Source organism: Ctenopharyngodon idella, chromosome 4, assembly GCF_019924925.1.
Source record: "Ctenopharyngodon idella isolate HZGC_01 chromosome 4, HZGC01, whole genome shotgun sequence".
In the NCBI taxonomy this organism is placed as follows: Eukaryota; Metazoa; Chordata; class Actinopteri; order Cypriniformes; family Xenocyprididae; genus Ctenopharyngodon; species Ctenopharyngodon idella.
In genome coordinates this window covers 5,097,668-5,120,897 of record NC_067223.1, presented here as the reverse complement: position 1 = coordinate 5,120,897, position 23,230 = coordinate 5,097,668, and the positions used below count along the sequence as shown (strand labels likewise).

Sequence of the window (23,230 nt, the reverse complement as noted above, 5' to 3'; positions counted from 1 at the left end):
TTATTCCAGAATAGCATTTTTGAATGTATGTTTTTATAATTTCTATGATGTATCATTTTTGTGATGTATCTGTATGTTTGGCCTCTACTTAGGTTTAAGCTTCTTTTAGTGGCAAGATGAGTGTAGCTGAGAAAGTTTTTGTCTTTCTCTTACAAGGTATGTGTATCTCTTCTTCACCTTCACCAATGACTTTAATGAGACATTCATAAGGTGAAGTGAACAGCTAAAACGTTTATCATGAATGTTTTATATCATCAGTGTTAGTCTATTGTGTATATAGGTCTAAATGGTTTAATTGCATTAATTTGTAATAGTACTTCACTACTGAAGTTATTATTAAATAATATTATTTAGTAACGTATTATTTGATTAGTATGAATAATATTATTATTTATACTAAATCTGTACAAAATACCAAAAACCAAATACTTGTACGATTACTGAATTATTTACAAGGAAAACGTAATACTTATTACGTAATACTTAATCTACTTGTAGATTTTTCTGTATGCTTTACATGTTTGTTTTGTGTGTGTTATTAGGTGTTTGCTGTAGAAAGTACAGCATCAGTCTGCCAGAGAAGATCGAAGCTCTCAGTGGATCCTGTGTGATTATAAAGTGCACATTTGAGATTGTGGAAGACATGGAAAAAGAGCTCACTGAGAGTGATGCTACAGGATTGTGGCTCAAAGATGGAACTAGTGTGAATAACAATCTAGTGTTTAACTCCAGAGATCCCAAACCTAATCACTTTAAAGGGGAAATAACTGGAAAACTACATGAGAAGAACTGCACCACTATCTTTTATGATGTTAATTCAAATCATAATGGTAAATATTACTTCAGGATTGAGAGTGGTGCTCTGAGATACACTTACACTAAAATAACCGGAAACATCTCCACTATAAATGTCATTGGTGGGTGATTTGAAAACTTTATTTATAAATGAATCTGTTAAATGATTTTTTTTTTTTTTTTTTTAAGTTTTTGTCATGCCATCATTGTCTCTTTACTTAATCTTGTATTTGTGTGTATTTCAGAGTCTCCCCCTAAACCCACAGTGAAGCTGTATGAGGAGCAGAAGGAGGTTCAGGATCAGGAGGAGGTGTTGGAGGGAAGCTCTGTGAGTCTGCGCTGCTCTGCTGAGACTCTCTGCTCCTCTCCTCCACCAACTCTCACATGGAGCTCCACTCCCAGAATCCTCCTCAGTAAGAGCAGCAGACAACAGGAGCTCATCTCTGATCTGAACTTCACTGCTACTCACCGTCACCACAGAGTCACTTTCACCTGCACTATAACCTACCAGCTACTGGACAAGAACAAAACAGCACAGGACAGCATCACATTACATGTTCAGTGTAAGTAATGCTTTATATCTGTTTTGACTTGTTAATCATATTATTGTTAATTATATTGTGTGGCCATGTATTTGATTTCCCCCAGATTCGCCTAAAAACACATCAGTTTCTGTGCTTCCCTCTGGCTCGGTGTTGCTGAACTACACCTGGTCTAGAGAGAGTGAAGGACATTTGAAGCAGCTGCAGACTGGAGACACTCTTACCTTCAACAGGACCGACCCGAAACAGAGAGGCTGGTACCAATGTACAGCTCAAAACAAACATGGCACCCAAGAGTCATCAGTGATGCTGGACATTCAGTGTGAGTAATAAAAGGAAACCTTTCAAACAAAAATGAAAAAAAAAAGTGTTTCATTGGAACATAAAAGAAGTTTTTTTTTTTTTTTTTTTTTTTTTTATTGCAATTTTTTTTAACAATAAACATACAAGGGCAATAACATATTTTACATAAAATATTCATCAAATTAAATATTATGTATTAACAAGTATAAATGTTACAAATTATTCAAAGAATAGATTTAAGGCTTTAAAATAATTTACAGTTTTTTTGGCTTTGTTATTTCTTGTTTCTTTTAATGTAAACAAGTAGTGACCTATTTCTATTTTAAAATGAGTAAAATTAGGTTTTTTCCCTCCCCATGTACATTTGTGGATAAAGAATTTTCCATATATAATGAGTAAATTCACAATATATCAAATTTTTAAATCACCAATATTATCATAAAAAAAAACATCTTTTACTTTAAGTTGTAATTCAATTAAGTACTATTTTTCACACACACAAAAAAACAGATCACACCAAAATAGTTTTGTATAAATACAATCATAAAATAAATCTCTCATTTCCCTCTTTGCAAAAAACACATTTCAGGTCAATATCTTTACAAAACTTTGAAATTACCTGTTTTACAGGATTAATACGATGAACAATCTTAAATGATACCTCCCTAATTTTATTGGTGATACAAAAGCGTCTGGAGATTTTAAAGGTCTCTTTCCAATTGACATCTTGAAATTGTGATCTCCAAAATCCAATAGCTAACGGAACAGTGGAAATTTGGCACATTGTTCTGAGATAATTATTATTACATTTTTTTGTCTTTTAAATGTATACCTTCCAGTTTAAGACTAAGATCTAAGTTTGGCTTTTCATCTAAATTATTTCGTAGTAAATTTATAAGTTCTGAGGGAATGGCATTGATTACCATCATAAACTCGCTGACAGGTATATAAAATGAAAATTTTCCTAAAAATTCTGAATAAGTAAGTAAATGTCCATTACAATTCAAAAGTTGTGAAACCAACAAAATATTTCCTTAAGCCAAATAACTAAAAATAAAGATTTATTTTGATGTATAATGTATTTATTATTCCAAATTAAGCACTTGTGAGGGGAGAAATTGTGTTTGTATACAAGCATCCACGATAACAGTGCCTGTTTATGAAAATTTGAAAGTTTTATGGGAAGCTTGTTAATATTAAAACTACAATTAAGAAGAAATTCAATACCACCCACTTTTGCAAAAATAATATTAATCATCTTTGTAACGAATATAGTTTTGTATCCATTTCATTTTAAATATAGTATTAGATATTTCAAAAGACTGTAGCTTTATATTCATTGATTGTTCTAATTCCAATTGCAATTTTATTAAAATACATTTCATAATTTCCCAATTTATACCATAGAAGCCTGATATTTTAGCATTATCGTAGCATCTCTTTATCAGACTTTTAACTTTATCCTTAAATTGAGTATCTTCAAGCAGTGAATTATTTAATTTCCAGTAGTTAAAATTGAATCCTCGAGTTCTTGTATCTCCAAGGTTGATAACTATATGAATCATTTTATGGTCACTGAAGAATGAAGGCACAATGTCAGTCTCCTGAATTTGATTTTCAAGTTCCTCAGAAGTTAACCAAAAGTCAATCCTAGATTGTAAATATCTATCTTTATTACTTCAAGTGAAGTCTATCTTAGCAGGATTTCTGTGCCTCCATTCATCACAACAATTTAATTGGGAATTTAAATGAAATATATCAGTGTATTGGGATGTTCTACTAATACGAGGAGGAAAACAATCCAAAACAAGGGTCATTAATGGTGTTCCAATCACCACCAAGAATCAACTGTGAACTAAAATATATTTTTAAGAAATCCATAATTTCTTTCCTAAATTTTTGGAGTAACAACTGATTTTGTAAGGTATGAATGTCACCATAGATGTTCCCCAAAATTAAGACATTATTTTCATTTTCTACAACTAAAATCAACCACCTAACACAAGAATGAGCTTTACTTTTTAGAATTTTCCCTTTATAATTGCCTCTCAAAATTGTAACCCCTGCTGATTTATTACTCCCAAATGGCAACCAAATATCACTACCCCATTGATTTTTCCAAATAACAAAGTCAGAAGTTACTGCATGAGTTTCCTGTAAAAAATAAAAGTCAGCCTTAAATTTTTCAAAAAATAAAAAAAAATTGCCTTTCTCTTTAACAAATCACGAATGCCCTTAACATTGGACGAATATAAACTTAAAGACATACTATCTTAATAAGCTACTAAGACAAAGTGCTTTCCATTCACCCAAGAGCAACCTTTACATTAATAACCTATATAATCGAGTGTCACATAACACCAAAAATACAACATTCTTCAACTGGAAGTAAAAGAAACAAAAATTAAATAACACAAAAATAGCATATATACATATATAGGCCCAAGTTATATCAACTCAAACATAAATGTGTAATGTTGCATTTTACTTTCAAACTTTCTAGAAATGATATAAAGGATATAATTTTCCTTCAAGAAACTTGAGATCTCAGCATCAATTAGGCTATCCAGGGATTTCTTTGTTGTCGATTATAGCTTTAGCACCAACAAAAAATGCTTTTTCCCTTGTTTGCGCGCAGCATCAATTTGAGGCCAAAGTCTGTTGCGAGTGTCTTTGTCTTTTGTTGTTAGGTCCTCTGCAAACCTTAACTTTCTGGACTGAAGATATTCTGATCCCTTCGAATTTTTCCATAGAAGCTCCTTGGTTGATCTCGCTGTAAATCTCAGGATGACCGGTTGAACTTTCTCTGCGCTTTTCCTCCCGACTCGATGGACAATGTCGATGTGATGAGAAAAGTTATCTGCAGCCTCCGGTACCACAGCGCGGCATATGTCATTCGCTCGTTGTTTGACATTCTCTCCTTCTTGCTCTGTCAGACCATAAAGCCTTAGATTCCATCTTCTTTGGTATCTTTCAGCCTCATTTACTCTTTCTTTCAGCTCTGATATTCTCTTCCAGTGTTCTTCATTTACTTCCTTAAGTGTTACAACGTCTTTCTTAACATCATGCATCTCTTTGAAGAGAAAATCGGTAGCCTCCTTTAAAGAGTTTATGCATTAAAGAGAAAATGCTGTATTACTGTTACTACAAATAAAGCTATGTTAGCCACTTTACAAAATAGTATTGTCTCTCAAACATTTTACGGTAAATCAAGAAAACGAGATTTAAACAAAAAGACTAACCGTGTTGAGCTATATAACAAAATAATTCGTTTTCTGTCGATAAAGGTATCCAAACAGTTGCTCATCTGTCTAATAAAACACATAATATATTAAAGTGTCTTTGGAGTTTTCATGGTTTCTATGAAAGTAAAACTGGAAATTGCGGGTAACACGGATATGACGTCACTGACAGGCGAGGCAATGACAGGCCGTTACACTGGTTAAAATTGCGTATTTCTCTGGATTTAAACACTGTTGGAAACATTTGGGATAATATGAGTACAAAAGTCAACAAATATATATAACATTGTTCTAGTGGTTTTTGGATATTTTAATCCAAAAATCTTACATGTTGTGCCTTTAACTGCACATATCCAGCAGAGAAGTACACTCAGTGCTGTAGGACAAGGATTCTCACATCTGGAGGTCTACTTTTTTGCAGAGTTTAGTTCCAACCTTATGCCAAGTTTACACTACAGGATTTTAAGCCCGATTTGCAAGTTAACGAGCTCGCCGACAGGTCGGGCTGCGAAAATCAGCGAGTGATTGGCGCTCGCCAATCTTTATGTGTGAACTACACAGCGGCGCATCAAAGAGGCTCGCTGATGCGTCGCCGACACCTCGCAGATGCCAGACAAATATCTAGCATGCTAAATATCTGGAGCTGTCGGCCGACTCGATCTCCTGTGGTGTCACGTGTCGCGATGAGACAGCCAATGAAATATACACTGATGTCTATGGAAGTTTTGATGTTTGTTTTGGATCATTGTCCCAATGGAAGATCCAACCACGGCCCATTATTGGATTTCTAGCAGAAGCGGTCAGGTTTTGATTTTTCATCTGTTGGTATTTGATAGAATCCATGAGACCATGTATCTGAACAAGATGTCCTGGACCTCCAGCAGAAAAATAGGCCCTCAACATTAAAGATCCAGCAGTATATTTAACCGTGGGCATGGGGTACTTTTTATTCATGTGTGCACCAAACCCATCTGGTGGGTTTGCTGCCAAAAAGCTCTTTTTTTAGTTTCATCTGACCATAGAAGCCCGTTCCATTTGAAGTTCCAGTCTTGTCTGACAACTGAATATGCTGGAGATTGTTTCTGGATGAGAGCAGAAGATTTTTCTTGAAACCCTCCTGAACAACTTGTGGTGATGTAGGTGCTGTTTGATAATTTTTTTAGGCTTTCTAAGACTCAAGACTCAACTAATCTCTGCATTTCTCCAGCTGTGATCCTTGGAGAGACTTTGGCCACTCAAACTTTCCTCCTCACCGCGCATTAGGATGATTTAGACACACGTCCTCTTCCAGGCAGATTTGTAACATCTTTAGTTGATTGGAACTTCTTAATTATTGCCCTGATGATGGAAATGGATATTTTCAATGCTTTAGCTATTTTCTTACAGCCACTTTTTATTTTATGAAGCTCAACAATCTTTTGCTGCACATCAGAACTATATTCTTTGGTTTTACTCATTGTGATGAATGATTAAGGGAATTTGGCCTTTGTGTTTCCTCATATTTATACTCATGTGGAACAGGAAGTCATGGCTGGACAATTTCATGTTCATGATCACCCTGGTGTGCTAAAAAAAATGTAAATATGAATGGGAATATACTTCAGAGATATTTTACTCATAAAAAATTCTAGGGGTGCAAATAATTGTGGCCAACGTGTTTTGGAGAAAAACATTTATTTCATAATATGATTTTTCCCCCACCTTCAATTCTTTTCCTTCAATGAAAGGTTAGATTTTTGCTAATTTTATGAATTAAAGATCAAAAGCATAAACAATGCAGATTTATTTTTATAGTCATCTTTGATCATATTTACCAAGGGTGCCAATAATTATGACCAGCACTGTACTTGACATGGTGAGAAAAGCAATACATCTGTTATACATTGTGGCCAGCTGGCCGCGGTGTGTCACATGACAAGCATGACGCGTCGTCATGGAAACAATAAAGGGAAACGTTCTAAAATAACAGTCGTCTTAACTCTGGGAGGTCAGCCAAAATGTCTTAAACTTATGTGTGAAAGGGTTATTTTAATTTTAATTAAATTTAATTCAAAATTGAATCTAATTTTCTCCCATCATCCATTTTCAAATAAAGTCGTTGGGTGACAGTTGTCGTCAGCTCGTGTAGTGTGTAACCTCCTGTTGCAGATCATTTACGTAGTGTCACGTAGTGTGAACACCACAACGACTTCAAGACTCCACAGCAAGTCACGTAGTCTGAACAGCACAGTGATCTACCGACGTTTAAAGTCCTGTAGTGTAAACTTGGCTTAATCAAACTCGCCAGTCTGTAACTTTCAAGTAATCATAATGAACTTTATTATCTATCTTGTTCAGGTGTGTTTGATTATGGTTGGGGTTGGAGCTTAGAAAGATTGGAATTACTATTTTACTTGCTTGTTTGCTTTACTGACATTTATTAGCACTTTATTTGAAGCATAATTTGAAAATTAATAAATAAAACCCTTATTAGTACTCCAGTGTCAAGTTAAATCTACTTTAGAACCAGAAACTAATACAGAAAACGAATCTAAGCTAGTGTCTTTCTGAATGTGAACTGTAAGCCAGTAATATGTAAGCCATCTTCAGTGATTGTAAGCAATGTGAACTACAATAGAAAAGTTATTCAGAAAAGGTTCCAGTTGTTCTGACATTTCTTGATCTTTCTCTCTAATAGATGCTCCTCAAATCTCCACTTCCTCCAGCTGTGTCAGTGGGGATGTAACTGAGTGTTTCTGTGAGGTTGATGGGAATCCCTCTCCAGTGGCATCTGTCTGGACGTCCTGTCTCTAACTCTTCAGACACGTTCATCAGTGAAGAGCGATTGGGCAGCACAGGCTTGAGGAGCTCCATCACTCTACATCAGTCACTCACACACACATCTCTGCAGTGTGTCGGCAGAAACACTCATGGCACTGCAAGTCAACTCTTTCAACTGAATCTCTTCTCTCAAGAAGCTTCATGTAAATTTCAGCTATCCAGATATCTTTTTCAGTTGTTGATATGGCAATGAATCACCTAGCCTTTTATAGAACTATTCAATAGTTATTAAAGTAGTTATTCAGATTTGTTTGGCTAAATGGTTGCTTGATATCAGCACAGCTGTTCTCTGGAAGAGTTTTCATGAACTGTCTTTTATTGTTTTAATAGGGTTCAACATTTACTCCTTCCTGATTTGAGTCGGGGCATGGTGATATTATGTGTTACAATACTGCTTTACAAGTGAGTAGACCATTTGATTGCCTGTCAGACTGATAGTAGGGGTTGTGATGCATGAGATAAAAGCAGTTACATATTTTTTTATTTATGAATTATTTCTGTTGATGGATCTACAGGACTCAGAAGGGAGATAAAACTGGAATCACTCGGACTGATGGGGTACGTTACCATATATCAAACACACACATGCTATTAATTCTTGTACATATCAACCTCACAAACACCAAAACACGTTTTATGGTCTGTCCACCCAGTTTGTACTCACAAGCTCTCCACTGATCATCCATTGTTCATCCATTAGGTTGTTTCACTGGACAACGGTGGAGAGCCTGTTTGTCAATAAAATCATGTCATCTGCTGGAGCCGCCACACTGGGATCTTCCTAGGGATTTTAACACACTAGCTTTAGCCCAGATATCAACATCTACATAATGGCCCTAAGAAGTATTTGGATATTTAAGCCACACTTAAATATAATATGATTGTCATTGGATTGAATAACAATATATCAATGCGACATTTAAAGTGACTATTTTTGTGAATACATAACATCATTTCCCCTCAAGTTCACACAGGTGTCTTATCAGAGTATCCACATAATGGATATGTTCCACTAACATCAACAACAAAGTATCACAATGCTTTTTGTCTCCTCTGTTGGTTTATCAATATTATATATAATTTATACTATCATCTGCTGTCTTTCTTTAAAATCACTTTGTTTATTATTTTGTTATCTTTATCAATCGATATATACTCCATGCACATATATAACTGTCCAAAGATCCTTTTGGGGGGACAGTGTGTATGTGCAGTATAGTGTATTTCCAAATATATTCTTGTATAACTTATCCTCACGTAATCTTGTTTGTTTTTTTGTTTAATGTACATTCTAGTCTTTTCAAATTTGTTTCAAATATTCTGTCTGTTTTTGTTTTGGTTGGCATTTGTGTGTTTTGAGTGCTGTAACATTCTGCAACAATTAAGCGTTTTTAAAATAGATGATGGAAAATCAAGTTTATTCTTTCTGTTGTTGACATATTCAGGGATAATACATGTTGAATAGTCTTTATGAACATGAAAGTAGTCTCATCAACATCATATAAACATTCTTATATTCAGGATTTATATCAGGAAGGGCATTCATATTGGCCTATGCAAGATAAAAACAAAAGGAAAAAACCTACCTAATTGTAAAGCTTCAATTTGTAAATGCAGTTTTTCAGCTATGATAGTTTTACAATCTCACATTTACCCAGGATATGATTGCCAAAATAAATTGTCTGAAAAATGTAGATTATTAAATGTTCTGTTTAGTCACCACACCTGTCATGATTTGCCTGTTTTTCTGCCCTAAGACTCTTATTTTGATGTTCACAGTTACAGCAAGTAACACATTGAATCAAACATTACATTTTTAAGTAGAAAAACTCAAATAGTATTTTCTTGTCAAATGTTCCAGTAATCTTTGTTTTATTTACTACTTTGAAAAATATTTTTTACAGTGTACTAAGCATTATATTGCTTGTTACTATTGTTACTTATTTAGTCCAAACTCTTAAAAATAAAGGTTCTTTATTGGCATATGTTCCACGAAGAACCTTTAACATCCATGAAACCTTTCCATTCCACAAAAGGTTCTTTATAGTGGAAAAAGGTTCTTTAGATTTTTAAAATGTTATGTGTATATGTATGTATGTATATATATATATATATATATATATATATATATATATATATAGATGGTTCTATTAAAAACTGTTGACTGAAAGGCTTTTTGACAAACCAAAATTGGTTCCTTTATGACATCACTGTGAAAACCCTGTTTGAAACCGTTATTTTTAAAGGGGTCATGAACTGCGTTGCTTTATTGTTTTATAATGTTTTCTTGGGTGCACTTATAATGTTAGAATGCTTTTTACAACAAAAATTGTCATAATTTAGAAATAAAAGGCATTTTTCCTACCCTGATTTTAGCCCTCTTGTTTGAATGCTCTGTTTTAAGGGGCGTGTCTGCTGTGAGATTTCAGTGTGAACGCCCACTGCTGTGATTGGCTGACATGTTTGCAAAATGAAATAGTTAAATATTACTCTCTCAAAAACTTTTAGCATTATTTTACTATTGCAGCTCTCAAGGTTAACTAATCATGAAAAGTTTTAATTATAGCATTGCATTTAGATCTATGGCATTATATTTAGATTGTGGCATGAAAAGTTGCAGTGATGAACATTGTAGCCATTCACAGACATGTTGCAACTCAATTTCTGCACACTAATGAATGCTTTCATCATAACTAATAGACATATCAGACATATCATAAAAGTCTGTTTGCAGAGCCTGTGCCAAAATGCGATCGATTTACTAAATAATCCACATTGAAATGTACTGAATACAAATAAATAATGCTCAACTGAGACATTCACATTGTTGATAATAAATAACCATATTCCTAGCATTGGGATCCTTTGAAAGGTAATGCTATTTTTAGTCCTGTTTTGCCATTCTCTCCTCCTCATCTCACTAACACGCCAGTGGGTGGGGATAACATTGCAATGATGAAGTAGCCATTGATTTCTTCTGCGGAGGTGACGTTTCACCTATCTATGACAGGCATGTCCCAGGATCAGTCGTTTGCTTGGCCTGGTGTCAATAAAAGCTTTTATTGGACTAACAAGGACATTTTCAGTTCTGAAACTTACAGGATATTCTTACAGTACGATGACCTCTTATGTATCAAAAGCTCATGGGAAAAGTTGGTTTCTCAATTTATGACCCTTTTAAGAGTGCACCTGTGTCTTATTTAGTTCCTCATTTTACCCCTTTATATCTAGCCCTGTGGCTCTCTTTAGTTTGTTCATTATTGACTTCTGTTTTGGTTTGGTTCTCCTTGAATAAGTATCTTCATCTTCTAGGATTATCTTCTTGTTTCATTTATTTAATAAAAGTTTTGCTGCACTTAGATCTTCTACTCAACTCTTCCCTGTGCTACACAGATACCACAAACCTACACTTATAGACCATGATGACGTGAGTGTAACTTTCAGTAAATCGACTAGAATTAGGTATTTTTTCATTTTTTAACTTCCAGTACAAGTCTACACTGTAAACTGTGCACAGTTTTTAATCATAATAATTGGATAGTTATAATTTAACTGAACAGTCAAATGACAACCTCTTCAACTCTTGATGGTTTGTTGAAACCTGCTGACTGACAGTCCCACACACCAGCCAGATCAGGCGAGACATATTCTCATACTTGTTGTGAAAAAAAAAAAAAAAAAAAAAAACATTTTAAAATATTTTAGAAAAGCTCAGTTTATATCAATGTCATCACACTTTGGCATTAGGCTACACAAAGTTTGCCATCATGGAAAGTCTAACAAATCAAGAACAATTTGCTTGAAGGTATTGGCTGTTCAGTATGTTTGCATAGAGGTGTATTACGTTATCTTCTCACAGCAGAGCTGCTTCCAGTCTAAAGTAGTTTCACAACAGTGAACTTGTACTCTTAACCAATATTCAGAGGATTTCTCAATTTTCATCAGCCTTCTTGGGTAAGTAGTTCATTATCAGTAGATATTTTCTATTTTCTTTTCTATTGTGTTGATTCTCATGTTTCAGATGATTTTACTCTGTTCATTCATCTCTCCAAGAAAAATGTTTGTAATTTATTCCTTATAAACAATATTCAAAATATTCAAAAGTGTTTTGTTAATTAAGGATTAAGGACACTGTTTGGTCAAAGATACAAGTTATCTAGTTAATTTAATTTTAAAAACAGTGGAAACATCTGAAATGCTAAGCATTCTTATTTTTACTTTTTGTCCGTGGTTGGTTGTCACACCTTTTACCCCAGTTAACATTTATCAAAGTGAGTCTATTTTTGAAAGTCATTTACAGTATAAAGGCACATTCATCAAAGACTTGGCCACAAAAAAGTCTTTACTCTGTATTTAGGCTATTTTATGACTTTTCTTTACAATGACTTTACAACATTAACACATCAACACATGTAACAACTTTTATAATCAAGTCAGATGTGAGGAGAGGGGAGGTTGTTACATGTGTTGATGTGTTAATGTTGTAAAGTCATTGTAAAGAAAAGTCATACAATTCAAATCTTTCCAAATATAAATAAAGAAATAAATATTTTAAGAACAGAACTAAAAAAAAAAAATTATTCAACTTTAAAAGGGTTTTGAATTAAGTGTTTGAAACCAACATATAAAACTACTGCCATAGGAAGCACTCATTTGTGTAATAGTTCATTTGACTGTCTGAGATATATAGTTGTGATGACTTTCTCATGCTACGGCTAGCTGCGGTTTCACCAATGAAGCAATGATGTGGTCAGAACAAGTTTTTGTTTAAGAAACATAAAACAGTTTTTGTGTTCTCAGTATGTGCAATCAATTGCATAGAGGCCATCAAATAACTGCTTTTACTTCAGTTTTTTTTTTCAAATACAGATGATTTGCCTTAGATGATTTATGATTATAATAAAAATATTTGTTTACCTAAAATCATGCAGAACAACAATTCTGAATATATGTTGTTTATGTTTGTATAATGTTTGTGATGTATCTGTATGTTTGGCCTCTACTTAGGTTTAGCCTTCTTTTAGTGGCAAGATGAGTGTAGCTGAGAAAGTCTGTGTTTTTGTCTTTCTCTTACAAGGTATGTGTATCTCTTCTTCACCTTCACCAATGACTTTAATGAGACATTCATAAGATGAAGTGAACAGCTAAAACATTTATCATGAATGTATGTTTTATATCATCAAATAGGTCTAAATGTTTTAATTGCAGAGTGGTAAAGTATTTGAATAATAGTAGGCCTATTTCACTAGTATACTTGTATTATTATTTGTACTATATCTGTACTTTACTTGAGTTCTGTTAAGACCGAATACTATACGATTATTCAATTTGCAAAGAAAACTGCACTTATTGCTCCATTACAGTTTCATGTAGACTTAAAAGTATAAAGTATATTATGTCAGTCATCCATGATGATTTAAAAATAAAATCAGCCTTTTTCTTTATCTTAATGTAACTAACAGGCCAATCAATCATGCTCATTTACCTAACTTTTCTTTTAAAATATTTTCATCAAAAATATAGCGCTTATATTATAATTATATATTATCTCTATACTGTCTATTGATTTCAAGTCAATTTAAATATCTAAGAAAAGTATACTTTTTACTTGTAAATACTTTTTGCTAATCTTTTACTTTTACTCATGTTTTTTTTTTTTTTTTTTTTAAATTGAGTAAATAAAAGTTGACATAGTATCTTTAACTGAACTATACTGTTTCTCACGTCTCAGTACTTTTACACCCCTGTTTAAAGTCCTGTCAGCAGTGTAACATGTTGCAAAGTAACAATCTGATTACCTTATTTTAATACAAGCTGTATACTAAGGACCAAATTCATAAATGTAAATATAAAGAAAGTTGAGCATCAAATATGTTAGATTTTATTTTAAATCATGTATTCAGACTTTTTGCCATGTTACAATTCTGATGTTGATTCAATTAGTACTAAAGCATCTATCTGCATCGATCAATACAGGCTGTTTATTGATTTTCTCCTCTGCTTTTATTGCTTTATTATTACATTTTTCATTTTAACTGTAATGTAACTGAGGTCTATTTGTAAACTGAAAAGCCTAGTCAATAAAGGGTGTGTTTATAGCTATGAAAGTGCTTGTACATTTATCTGTATGCTTTACATGTTTGTGTTGTGTGTGTTGAAGGTGTTTGCTGTAGAGATTTCAGCATCAGTCTGCCAGAGAAGATTGAAGCTCTCAGTGAATCCTGTGTGATTATAAAGTGCACATTTGAGATTGTGGAAGACATGGACAAAGAGCTCACTGAGAGTGCTGCTACAGGATTTTGGCTCAAAGATGGAGATAATGTGAATAACAATCTAGTGTTTAACTCCAGTGATCCCACACCTAATCACTTTAAAGGGAAAATAACTGGAAAACTACATGAGAAGAACTGCACCACTATCTTTTATAATGTTAGTTCAAATTATAATGGTGAATATTACTTCAGGATTGAGAGTGGTGCTCTGAAATACACTTACACTAAAATAACCGGAAACATCTCCACTATAAATGTCATTGGTGAGTGATTTGAGAACTTCATTTATAAATGAATGTGTTAAAGGGTTAGTTCACCCAAAAATGAAAATTCTGTCATTAATTACTCACCCTCATATCGTTCTACATCCATAAGACCTTTGTTCATCTTCAGAACACAAATTAAGATATTGTTAATGAAATCCGATGGCTCAGTGAGGCCTCTATTGCCAGTAATATAATTAACACTTTCAGATGCCCAGAAAGGTACTAAAACATATTTATAACAGTTCATGTGACTACAGTGGTTCAACCTTAATATTATAAAGCATTGAGAATACTTTTTGTGCGCCGAAAAAACAAAATAACGACTTTTCAACAATATTGATTTCAAAACACTGCTTCGAAGCTTTATGAATCTTTTGTTTTGAATCAGTGGTTCGGATCGCTTATCAAACTGCCAGAGTCACGTGAACTATTGAAATTGCGAAACACTTATGACGTAACAAAGCCTTGTTTACTAAAATCATGTGACTTTGGTGCTCCAAACCACTGATTCGAAACAAAAGATTCATAAAGCTTTGAAGCTTCATGAAGCAGTGTTTTGAAATCGGCCATCACTAGATATTGTTGAAAAGTCGTTTTTTTTTTTTTTTTTTTTTTTGGTGCACAAAAAAGTATTCTCATTGCTTTATAATATTAAGGTTGAACCACTGTAGTCACATGAACTGTTATAAATATGTTTTTAGTACCTTTTTGGACATCTGAAAGTCTTGCTGGCAATAGTGGCCTCACTGAGCCATCGGATTTCATCAAAATATCTTAATTTGTGTTCTGAAGATGAACGAAGGTCTTACAGGTGTAGAACGGTGAGGGTGAGTAATTAATGACATAAATTTCATTTTTGGGTGAACTAACCCTTTAAATTATTATTATTATTATTATTTTTTTTTAAGTTTTTGTCATGCCATCATTGTCTCTTTACTTATTCTTGTATTTATGTGCCTTTCAGAGTCTCCCTCCAAACCCACAGTGAAGCTGTATGAGGAGCAGAAGGAGGTTCAGGATCAGGAGGAGGTGTTGGAGGGGAGCTCTGTGAGTCTGCGCTGCTCTGCTGAGACTCTCTGCTCCTCTCCTCCACCAACTCTCACATGGAGCTCCACTCCCAGAATCCCCCTCAGTGAGAGCAGCAGACAACAGGAGCTCATCTCTGATCTGAACTTCACTGCTACTCACCGTCACCACAGAGTCACTTTCACCTGCACTATAACCTACCAGCTACTGGACAAGAACAAAACAGCACAGGACAGCATCACATTACATGTTCAGTGTAAGTAATGCTTTTTTATCTGTTTTGACTTGTTAATCATATTATTGTAAATTATATTGTATTTGTTTTCCCTCAGATTCCCCTAAAAACACATCAGTTTCTGTGCTTCCCTCTGGCTCGGTGTTGGAGGGCAGTTCAGTGACTCTGACCTGCAGCAGTGATGCAAATCCAGCAGTGCTAAACTACACCTGGTCTAGAAAGAGTGAAGGACAGTTGAAGCAGCTCCAGACTGGAGACACTCTTACCTTCAACAGGACCGACCCGAAACAGAGAGGCTGGTACCAATGTACAGCTCAAAACAAACACGGCACCCAAGAGTCATCAGTGATGCTGGACATTCAGTGTGAGTAATAAAAGGAAACCTTTCAAACAAAAATGAAAATTCTTCCATCATTAACAGTGTTTCAATGGAGCACAAAATAAGTTATTTAGCAGAATGTCTAGACTGCCTGCTTTTTTCATATAGCAGTGAACTGGGGCTGTCAAGTAAAAAAAGACATTGTCATTTATTACTCACCCTCATGCCGTTCCACAACCGTAAGACCTTCGTTCATCTTCGGAACACAAATTAAGATATTTTTGTTGAAATCCGATGGCTCAGTGAGGCATGCATAGCCAGCAATGACATTTCCTCTCTCAAGATCCATTAATGTACTAAAAACATATTTATATCAGTTCATGTGAGTACATTGGTTCAATATTAATATTATAAAGCGATGCGAATATTTTTGGTGCACCAAAAAAACAAAACACTGCTTCATTAAGCTTCGGAGCGTTATGAATCTTTTGTGTCGAATCATGATTCGGATCACGTGTCAAACCGCCAAACTGCTGAGATCACGTGACTTTGGCGCTCTGAACCGCTGATTATATCGTGAACTAACCCTTTAAGAACTGTCAGAGCAGTCTGGCATTTAAGTCACGTTTTGATGTGTTTGTTTCTTTGGGTTTGTTACTAAGTGTTTATGTTTGTAATTTATTTGCACATATCCAGAAGTGAAGTATACACTCGATGATCTTGGACAGGGATTCTCACATCTGGACTTGGTGGTCTATTTTCCTGCAGAGTTTAGCTCCAACTTTAATCAAACTCACCTGCCTGTAACTTTCTAATCCTAATGACATTTATTATATGGCTCAGGTGTGTTTGATTAAAGCTGCTGTCAGTAAGATTTGCCTCTTAGTCGCCATCTCTGTTTAAAACCTGCAATTGCAATTATATGCGGAATTATTATCTTTACGTGCATTGTACATCAGCACAGTTCCTCAGCGCGGATGAATCTAATGTTTGCTGTCAGTCACCATACTGCTGTGGAATTTTCACCAGAAAATGTAATCTGAACAAGTAAGTAACATGTCTGCCACTTTTGTTCTGACCAACTGAGGGAAAAAGCATTGGGCCTATAATAAATCGCGCTGCCAATGGTGATTAAATCTAACGATCGCTTAGCTCATATCACATCAAACCGTGCAAATTATTATTGTTGTTATACTTTGTTCTCAAATTGTTAATGTAAACAACATAAGCATTGCGTGACTGTGTATTTAGTGTGTATTAGCATTACCTGTAGATTTCAATTTCTGTAGCCACTCCGCAGTCCGAAGTCTTTTGCTTTTTGACCACGGCTGAATCTCCAGTTGTCACTGATGATTGACATTTAGACCTTTCTGGATTACAATCCACCATCAAAATGATAAGTTTAATTGTTGCAGCTGCTGTGAGAAAAGGCTAAATGATCCGCTATATGCATAGTCTAGCTGGATCTCCTTCCTTCTGTTTACAGACGTGACGTAATGACACAAAGACGAATGGCTACATGCTCGAATTTCCCGCAGAAATCCACCAGTATCAATTTATTATAAAACATTGGTAACACTTTACAATAAGGTTCATTAGTTCACATTAGTTAACTGCATTAGTTAACATGAACTAATAATGAACTGCATTTATAGAGTATTTATTCATCTTTGTTAATGTTAATTTCAACATTTACTAATACATTATTAAAATCTTGTTAACATTAGTTAATGCACTGTGAACTAACATGAACAAACAACGTTAACGTTAATGAAGATTAGTAAATACAGTAACAAATGTATTGCTCATGGATAGTTCATGTTAGTTAATACATTAACTAATGTTTAACTAATGAACCTTATTGTAAAGTGTTACCAAAACAGTATTACAATACAAGCTTACTGTTGTGAATCGGGCTAAGGTAAGGGGTAGGGGTACTTGGGGGTACTGCAGGGGGTACATGAGAGAAAGTGGAAACTGACATTTAGGAATAAATCATGAAAATAGGTTATTGTATTTTTATATGAAATTAGGACTAAATGCATTGAAAATGATGTCATAAATTTAAAATGCATTTCAATTTATTAGAGTTATTTATTGAGCACCGGATTCTGCATCGGGAGCAGTGTCTGCACGCGAAATAATGTGGGTTAGGAGAGGTTGCGATAAAATGGACATGTGGCTTCTTAAAAGAGGACAAGCTCCTCCGACAGAAGGCGAACTTGCTAAAAAAACAAACAAACCAGAGCCTCAAAAATACCGCCAGTTTCATTATGAATACATAGGGATGGGATTTACATCTACTTCACATAACCCTCCATCAGCACTGTGCTTTTTATGCGGTGATCTGTTAGCTAACAGCGCAGTGAAGCCATCTCATCTTCAATGGCATCTCTGGACTAAACACCCACATCAGGTTGGGAACTCACTGGAGTTTTTCAGAAGAAATTTAAATGAATTCACATCATGCCAAGAAAACATGAAAAAAGCCACAAGTGCATCAGCAAAAGCACTCGAAGCATTGTATGCTGTGTCTTTACTTTTGGCGAAAGCTAAAAAGCCATTTAGCCTGGCTGAGGAACTGATAATTCCTGCTGCAGCTGTGTTCGTTGAGACCATGGTGGATAAAACAGCAGCAGACGAGATCAAAACTGTACTGCTGCCAAATGACACCATTTAGCGTAGAATTGACAAGATGGGGACTGTTATAGTTGAGCAACTGGTGGATAAACTCAGGGCTGGTGAGTCATTTTCACTTCAATTGGATGAATCGGTTGATATCAGTGAACAGACGCAATTGGCTGCTTTTTCGAGATAGGTGGATACAAGTAAGATTCGCGAACATACTTTTTTGCAAAACACTGGAGGGGAGAACAACTGGACAGGATATTTTCAACATTGTTAGTTTGTTTTTCTCAGAACATGAAATCAGCTGGATATCCTGTACCAGTGTGTGCACTGACGCAGCAGCATCAATGATGGGTCGTTTCAAAAGCCTCATCATGCACATAAGGCAGGAGAATCCTGACGTTCTGTGGACACACTGTGTTATACACAGAGAAGCCCTGGCATCAAAGAATATGAGCCCAGAGCTTAATTCCATTTTGAATGACACTGTCAATGCAATAAACTTTATAAAGTTGCGACCACTGAATGCACGTCTGTTTCAGAGATTATGTGAAGGCATGGGATCTGAACACACCGAACTCCTTTTACGCACCGAAGTCCGCTGGCTTTCATGAGGCAAAGTATTGAATAGGCTGTGAGCTGCGAAATGAGGTGTGTTGCTTTTTGTCAGACAATGCGTCCCCTCTTGCCACTTTGAGGACAATAATTGGATTGCCAAACTACTAACGTATCTAGCAGATATTTTTACTAAACTGAACGAGCTGAATCTTAGTCTGCAAGGCTGGGACACTATACGATTTTGAAACTTTATGACCGAGTTGGTGGTTTTCTCAAGAAAGCAGAGCTGTGGAAGAGACTGTGTGCAGAGGGCGATTTCAGCTGCTTTCCTCAGTTTCATAGCTTTGTCGTAAGTGAGAATATGGAGAGAGACACAGTAAAAACCTTCTAGATGGACACTTAGCTAGCGTGATTTCTAGTTTCAAATCATACTTCCCTGATGTAAGAGAGAAGTCTGAGCAACTGGATTGGGTTAGAAACCCATTTACACTTTCCCAAAGGAACCGTGGCATGCAACCTGTTCACCTGAGGGAGGAGCTATTGGATTTATCAGAAGACCGTGGGTTTCAGACTACTTTTGAAAATTGTTCCCTGACAGAGATTTTGTGTGTGTGTGAGGAGAGAGCACCCTGAGCTAGGGAAAAGGGCTTTGGAACACCTACTCCCATTTGGCTCTACCTACCTCTCTGAAACCTCATTTTCAGCAATGACCCAGATAAAAACGAAACAGACTTTGCCTTGAAAATAGTCTGATAACAGCTGTAGCTTCCCTGCCACTAAGTATGTCAAAGATCTTAAGAGAAGGACAGGCCCATGTATCCCATTGAAAGGATCACTGACAAATTGACAAAAATGGGCATACTAGACTTGTATGAAAACTGAACTGTTAGTTAAAACACACTGAAACTTAATTGAAACACATTGAAAAAAATTAACTGTTGAAAAAATGTTAAAAAATGATCACAATTAATTTTTATTGAACTAAAAAACACTGATTTACATTTTACTGTTATGCCTAATATTTAAGAGATTTACATAGTTGTGTAAAGCTACATACAGAAATGTTTATAAGAAATAAACCTGCTCGGGGGGCATCAGATATAATAACTGTCTCACTGTTATTCTTATTCAGGACTCAAATTGGCACCTGCTGGCTGCTACACTGTTTCTCCAGCCTCTTGGCTCCCTTTCATTTCACTGTATTTAAAAGCAAAATGTTGTTTTTGGTACTTGGCTTGAAAAAATCATAGAAAGGGGTACTTAAGCCAAAAAAGCCTGAGAACCACTGCTCTAGAGGATGGTGGACCTCAAGGACCAGAGTTGGAGAAAAAAAAGGAGAAAAAGAAACTGCTCACAAACTTCAGTGGTTCTCAGGAGTTTAGATTTTAATGTAAGGAAATAAAGAGATATAGCTATAGATATAAGACAATGCATCAATGATTAAAGCAGTTATTATGAGACTTGAAGAATAGTATATGAGTCCTAATTTTAGCTTGACAGCCCCAGTTCCTATTCAATTTCATATGGAAAAGAACAGAGTGGACATTCTGCTACTTTTTCTGTTACATGCGGAAAAATCATGAGTTTAGCATGACTTTTACTTGCTGCTGATTTGCTTTACTGACATTCATTAGCACTTCATTAGTACTCCAGTGTCAAGTTAAATCTACTATAGAGCCAGGAACTAACACAGAAAACAGCTAGTGTCTGAATGTGAACTGTAAGGCAGTAAAATGAGTCATTAATATGTAAACCATCTTCAGTGATTGTAAGCAATGTGAACTACAGTAGAAAAGTTATTCAGAAAAGGTTCCAGTTGTTCTGCACAGACTTTTCTTGATTTTTCTCTCTAATAGATGCTCCTCAAATCTCCACTTCCTCCAGCTGTGTCAGTGGGGATGTAACTTTGTGTTTCTGTGAGGTTGATGGGAATCCCTCTCCTGAACTGGAGTGGCATCTGTCTGGACGTCCTGTCACTAACTCTTCAGACACGTTCATCAGTGAAGAGCGATTGGACAGCACAGGCTTGAGGAGCTCCATCACTCTACATCAGTCACTCACAAAAACATCCGCTCTGCAGTGTGTCGGCAGAAACACTCATGGCACTGCTGAACAGTTGTTTTATCTGGTTTTCACTCAGAAAACTTCATGTAAATTTCAACTTTAATCTATTCCAGTCAATGATATGGCAATGAATCATCTATAGCCTGCTGTTTTTTTTTTTTTAATGAACAGCATTTCCAGATATATTGAGTTTTATATATATATATATATATATATATATATATAGAATATTTGCTTTATATCAGTACGGTTGCTGTTTGGAATTAAAAACTGTACATGAACTGTCACTTTATAGGGTTTAATGTTTACTCCCTCCTGGTTGGAGTCGTTGGTGGGGCTACTTTTATAACCATCTTATGGGTCACAACACTGCTGTACAGGTAAGTAAACTTTGTGATGCCTGATGTAAACACTATAGTATGATATTTCCCCTTGGAAAGGAAAACCACAAATGAGATGTCTTTAATATCTCAATTGATTCTCCTAGACAACAATGAGTTAAATTTAGAGCAAATAGAGACTATTGCTTAAAGGGTTAATTCACCCAAAAATTGTGTCATTTATTACTCACCCTCATGTCGTTCTACACCCGTAAGACCTTCGTTCATCTTCGAAACAAAAGATTCATCAAGCTCAAATATACTAGATATTGTTGAAAAGTCGTTATTTTGTTTTTTTGGTGCACAAAAAGTATTCTTGTCGCTTTATAATATTAAGATAGAACCACTGAACTCGCATGAACTGTTTCAAATATGTTTTTAGTACCTTTATGGATCTTGAGAGTTTGAATGGCTTTGCTCTCAATGGAGGCCTCACTGAGCCATCGGATTTCATCAACAATATCTTAATTTGTGTTCCGAAGATAAATAAAGGTCTTACTGGTGTAGAACGACATGAGGGTGAGTAATAAATGACATTATTTTAATTTTTGGGTGAACTAACCCTTTAAGTCTTTTGCTTCTCTAGTTCACCTCTTGCATGTGTCCACTCTAAAGTTTCAGAGGAGATCTCAACAATGTCTCAAACTGTCCTTAGATAAGTCTGAAATCAAAAGTCAAAGATTTCAACATAAACTTTTTTAATCAAATACAAGATCAAATTATCTGGGTTATGTTATCCATATTCATCTTATAGCTGTATACACTAACTTTATGCCAACAATTATCTCTTGAATTTCTAACTTTATTTCACCTACAGAATTTTAGGAGGAATATCTGAGACAAATTTGATACTTAATGGAGTTCTATGTAACATTATATTTCACTTAAAGGTGCAGTGTGTAAATTTTAGAGGCATCTAGAGGTGAGGTTGCAAACTGCAACTAACGGTGCTCACCCCTCTCATTCGAGAAACATATCGGCGCAAAATGGCAACTTAACATGTAAGGGAAGATGTATGTAGATATAAATGCCTCATTCTAAGGTAATAAAAACATAACGGTTCATTATGTAAGGTCTTTATACACCACTGAAAACATAGTTATGTTATATTATATTGAATTTCTGTTAATAGATGCTCCCAAATTTTACACATTGCACCTTTAAGTCTCCTGAGCTATGAAAGAGCAACCTCAGAGCAATAAAAAATTTCTGATGAATGTGGTGTAAACAGTTATATGTATTTAATTATGGATTATTTCTGTAGACAGATCTGCAGGACTCAAAGAGGAGATAAAACTGGCCTCATTCAGACTGATGTGGTATGTTACAGTATATCAAACACACACATTCTATTCATTCTTAAACATGTCAAACTCATATATGCCAGACCACTTTTACATACAGTTACTCTCTCCACCCACTGACAAATTTCAAGTTTATTGTTCATAAAAGCTCTCTACTGAAGATTCTCCATTCTTCATCCACTAGGCTGATTCAGTAGACAATGGGGAAGAGCCTTTTTATGTCAATAAAGGTATGATGTCACTAGATGAAGCCCCCACACTAAATCATCCAGAAACTCTACATTACTCCACCATTAACTTTATAAACACCAAACCAGAGTCAAAAGAAATTAGAGGCATCTTTTCGCTTACTACTGACTACGCTGTAGTCAGATATTCCGGTCAAAACATAGCAGATAGCGAGGCAAAGTTCAGAGAAGCGACCTCAATGACACATGAAGATGCCATTTACCAGGTTCCTCACAAAGTAGCAATTA

The 23,230-nt window shown here is 35.2% G+C and overlaps 1 protein-coding gene across 3 annotated transcripts in view; it reads left to right on the top strand.

The window, feature by feature from the left end:
- The window catches only part of zmp:0000000650 (myelin-associated glycoprotein), a 46,283-nt gene that overhangs the window by 4,930 nt on the left and 18,123 nt on the right, over nucleotides 1–23,230 (top strand). The window contains exons 1-9 of one of the 3 annotated variants that reach the window (XM_051891070.1): nucleotides 7,687–7,845; nucleotides 8,033–8,104; nucleotides 8,218–8,260; nucleotides 8,403–11,656; nucleotides 12,710–12,779; nucleotides 13,863–14,237; nucleotides 15,205–15,522; nucleotides 15,599–15,865; nucleotides 20,863–22,870. In XM_051891070.1, the coding sequence (XP_051747030.1) occupies nucleotides 12,734–12,779; nucleotides 13,863–14,237; nucleotides 15,205–15,522; nucleotides 15,599–15,865; nucleotides 20,863–21,173 (1,317 nt within the window). In that variant the 5' untranslated portion in view covers nucleotides 7,687–7,845; nucleotides 8,033–8,104; nucleotides 8,218–8,260; nucleotides 8,403–11,656; nucleotides 12,710–12,733 and the 3' untranslated portion in view covers nucleotides 21,174–22,870. Of the gene's footprint in view, nucleotides 1–92; nucleotides 157–542; nucleotides 918–1,040; nucleotides 1,359–1,443; nucleotides 1,660–7,559; nucleotides 7,846–8,032; nucleotides 8,105–8,217; nucleotides 8,261–8,402; nucleotides 11,657–12,709; nucleotides 12,780–13,862; nucleotides 14,238–15,204; nucleotides 15,523–15,598; nucleotides 15,866–20,862; nucleotides 22,871–23,230 lie in introns of those variants that run through there. The other 2 variants (XR_007929783.1, XM_051891069.1) reach the window with 2 other exon arrangements.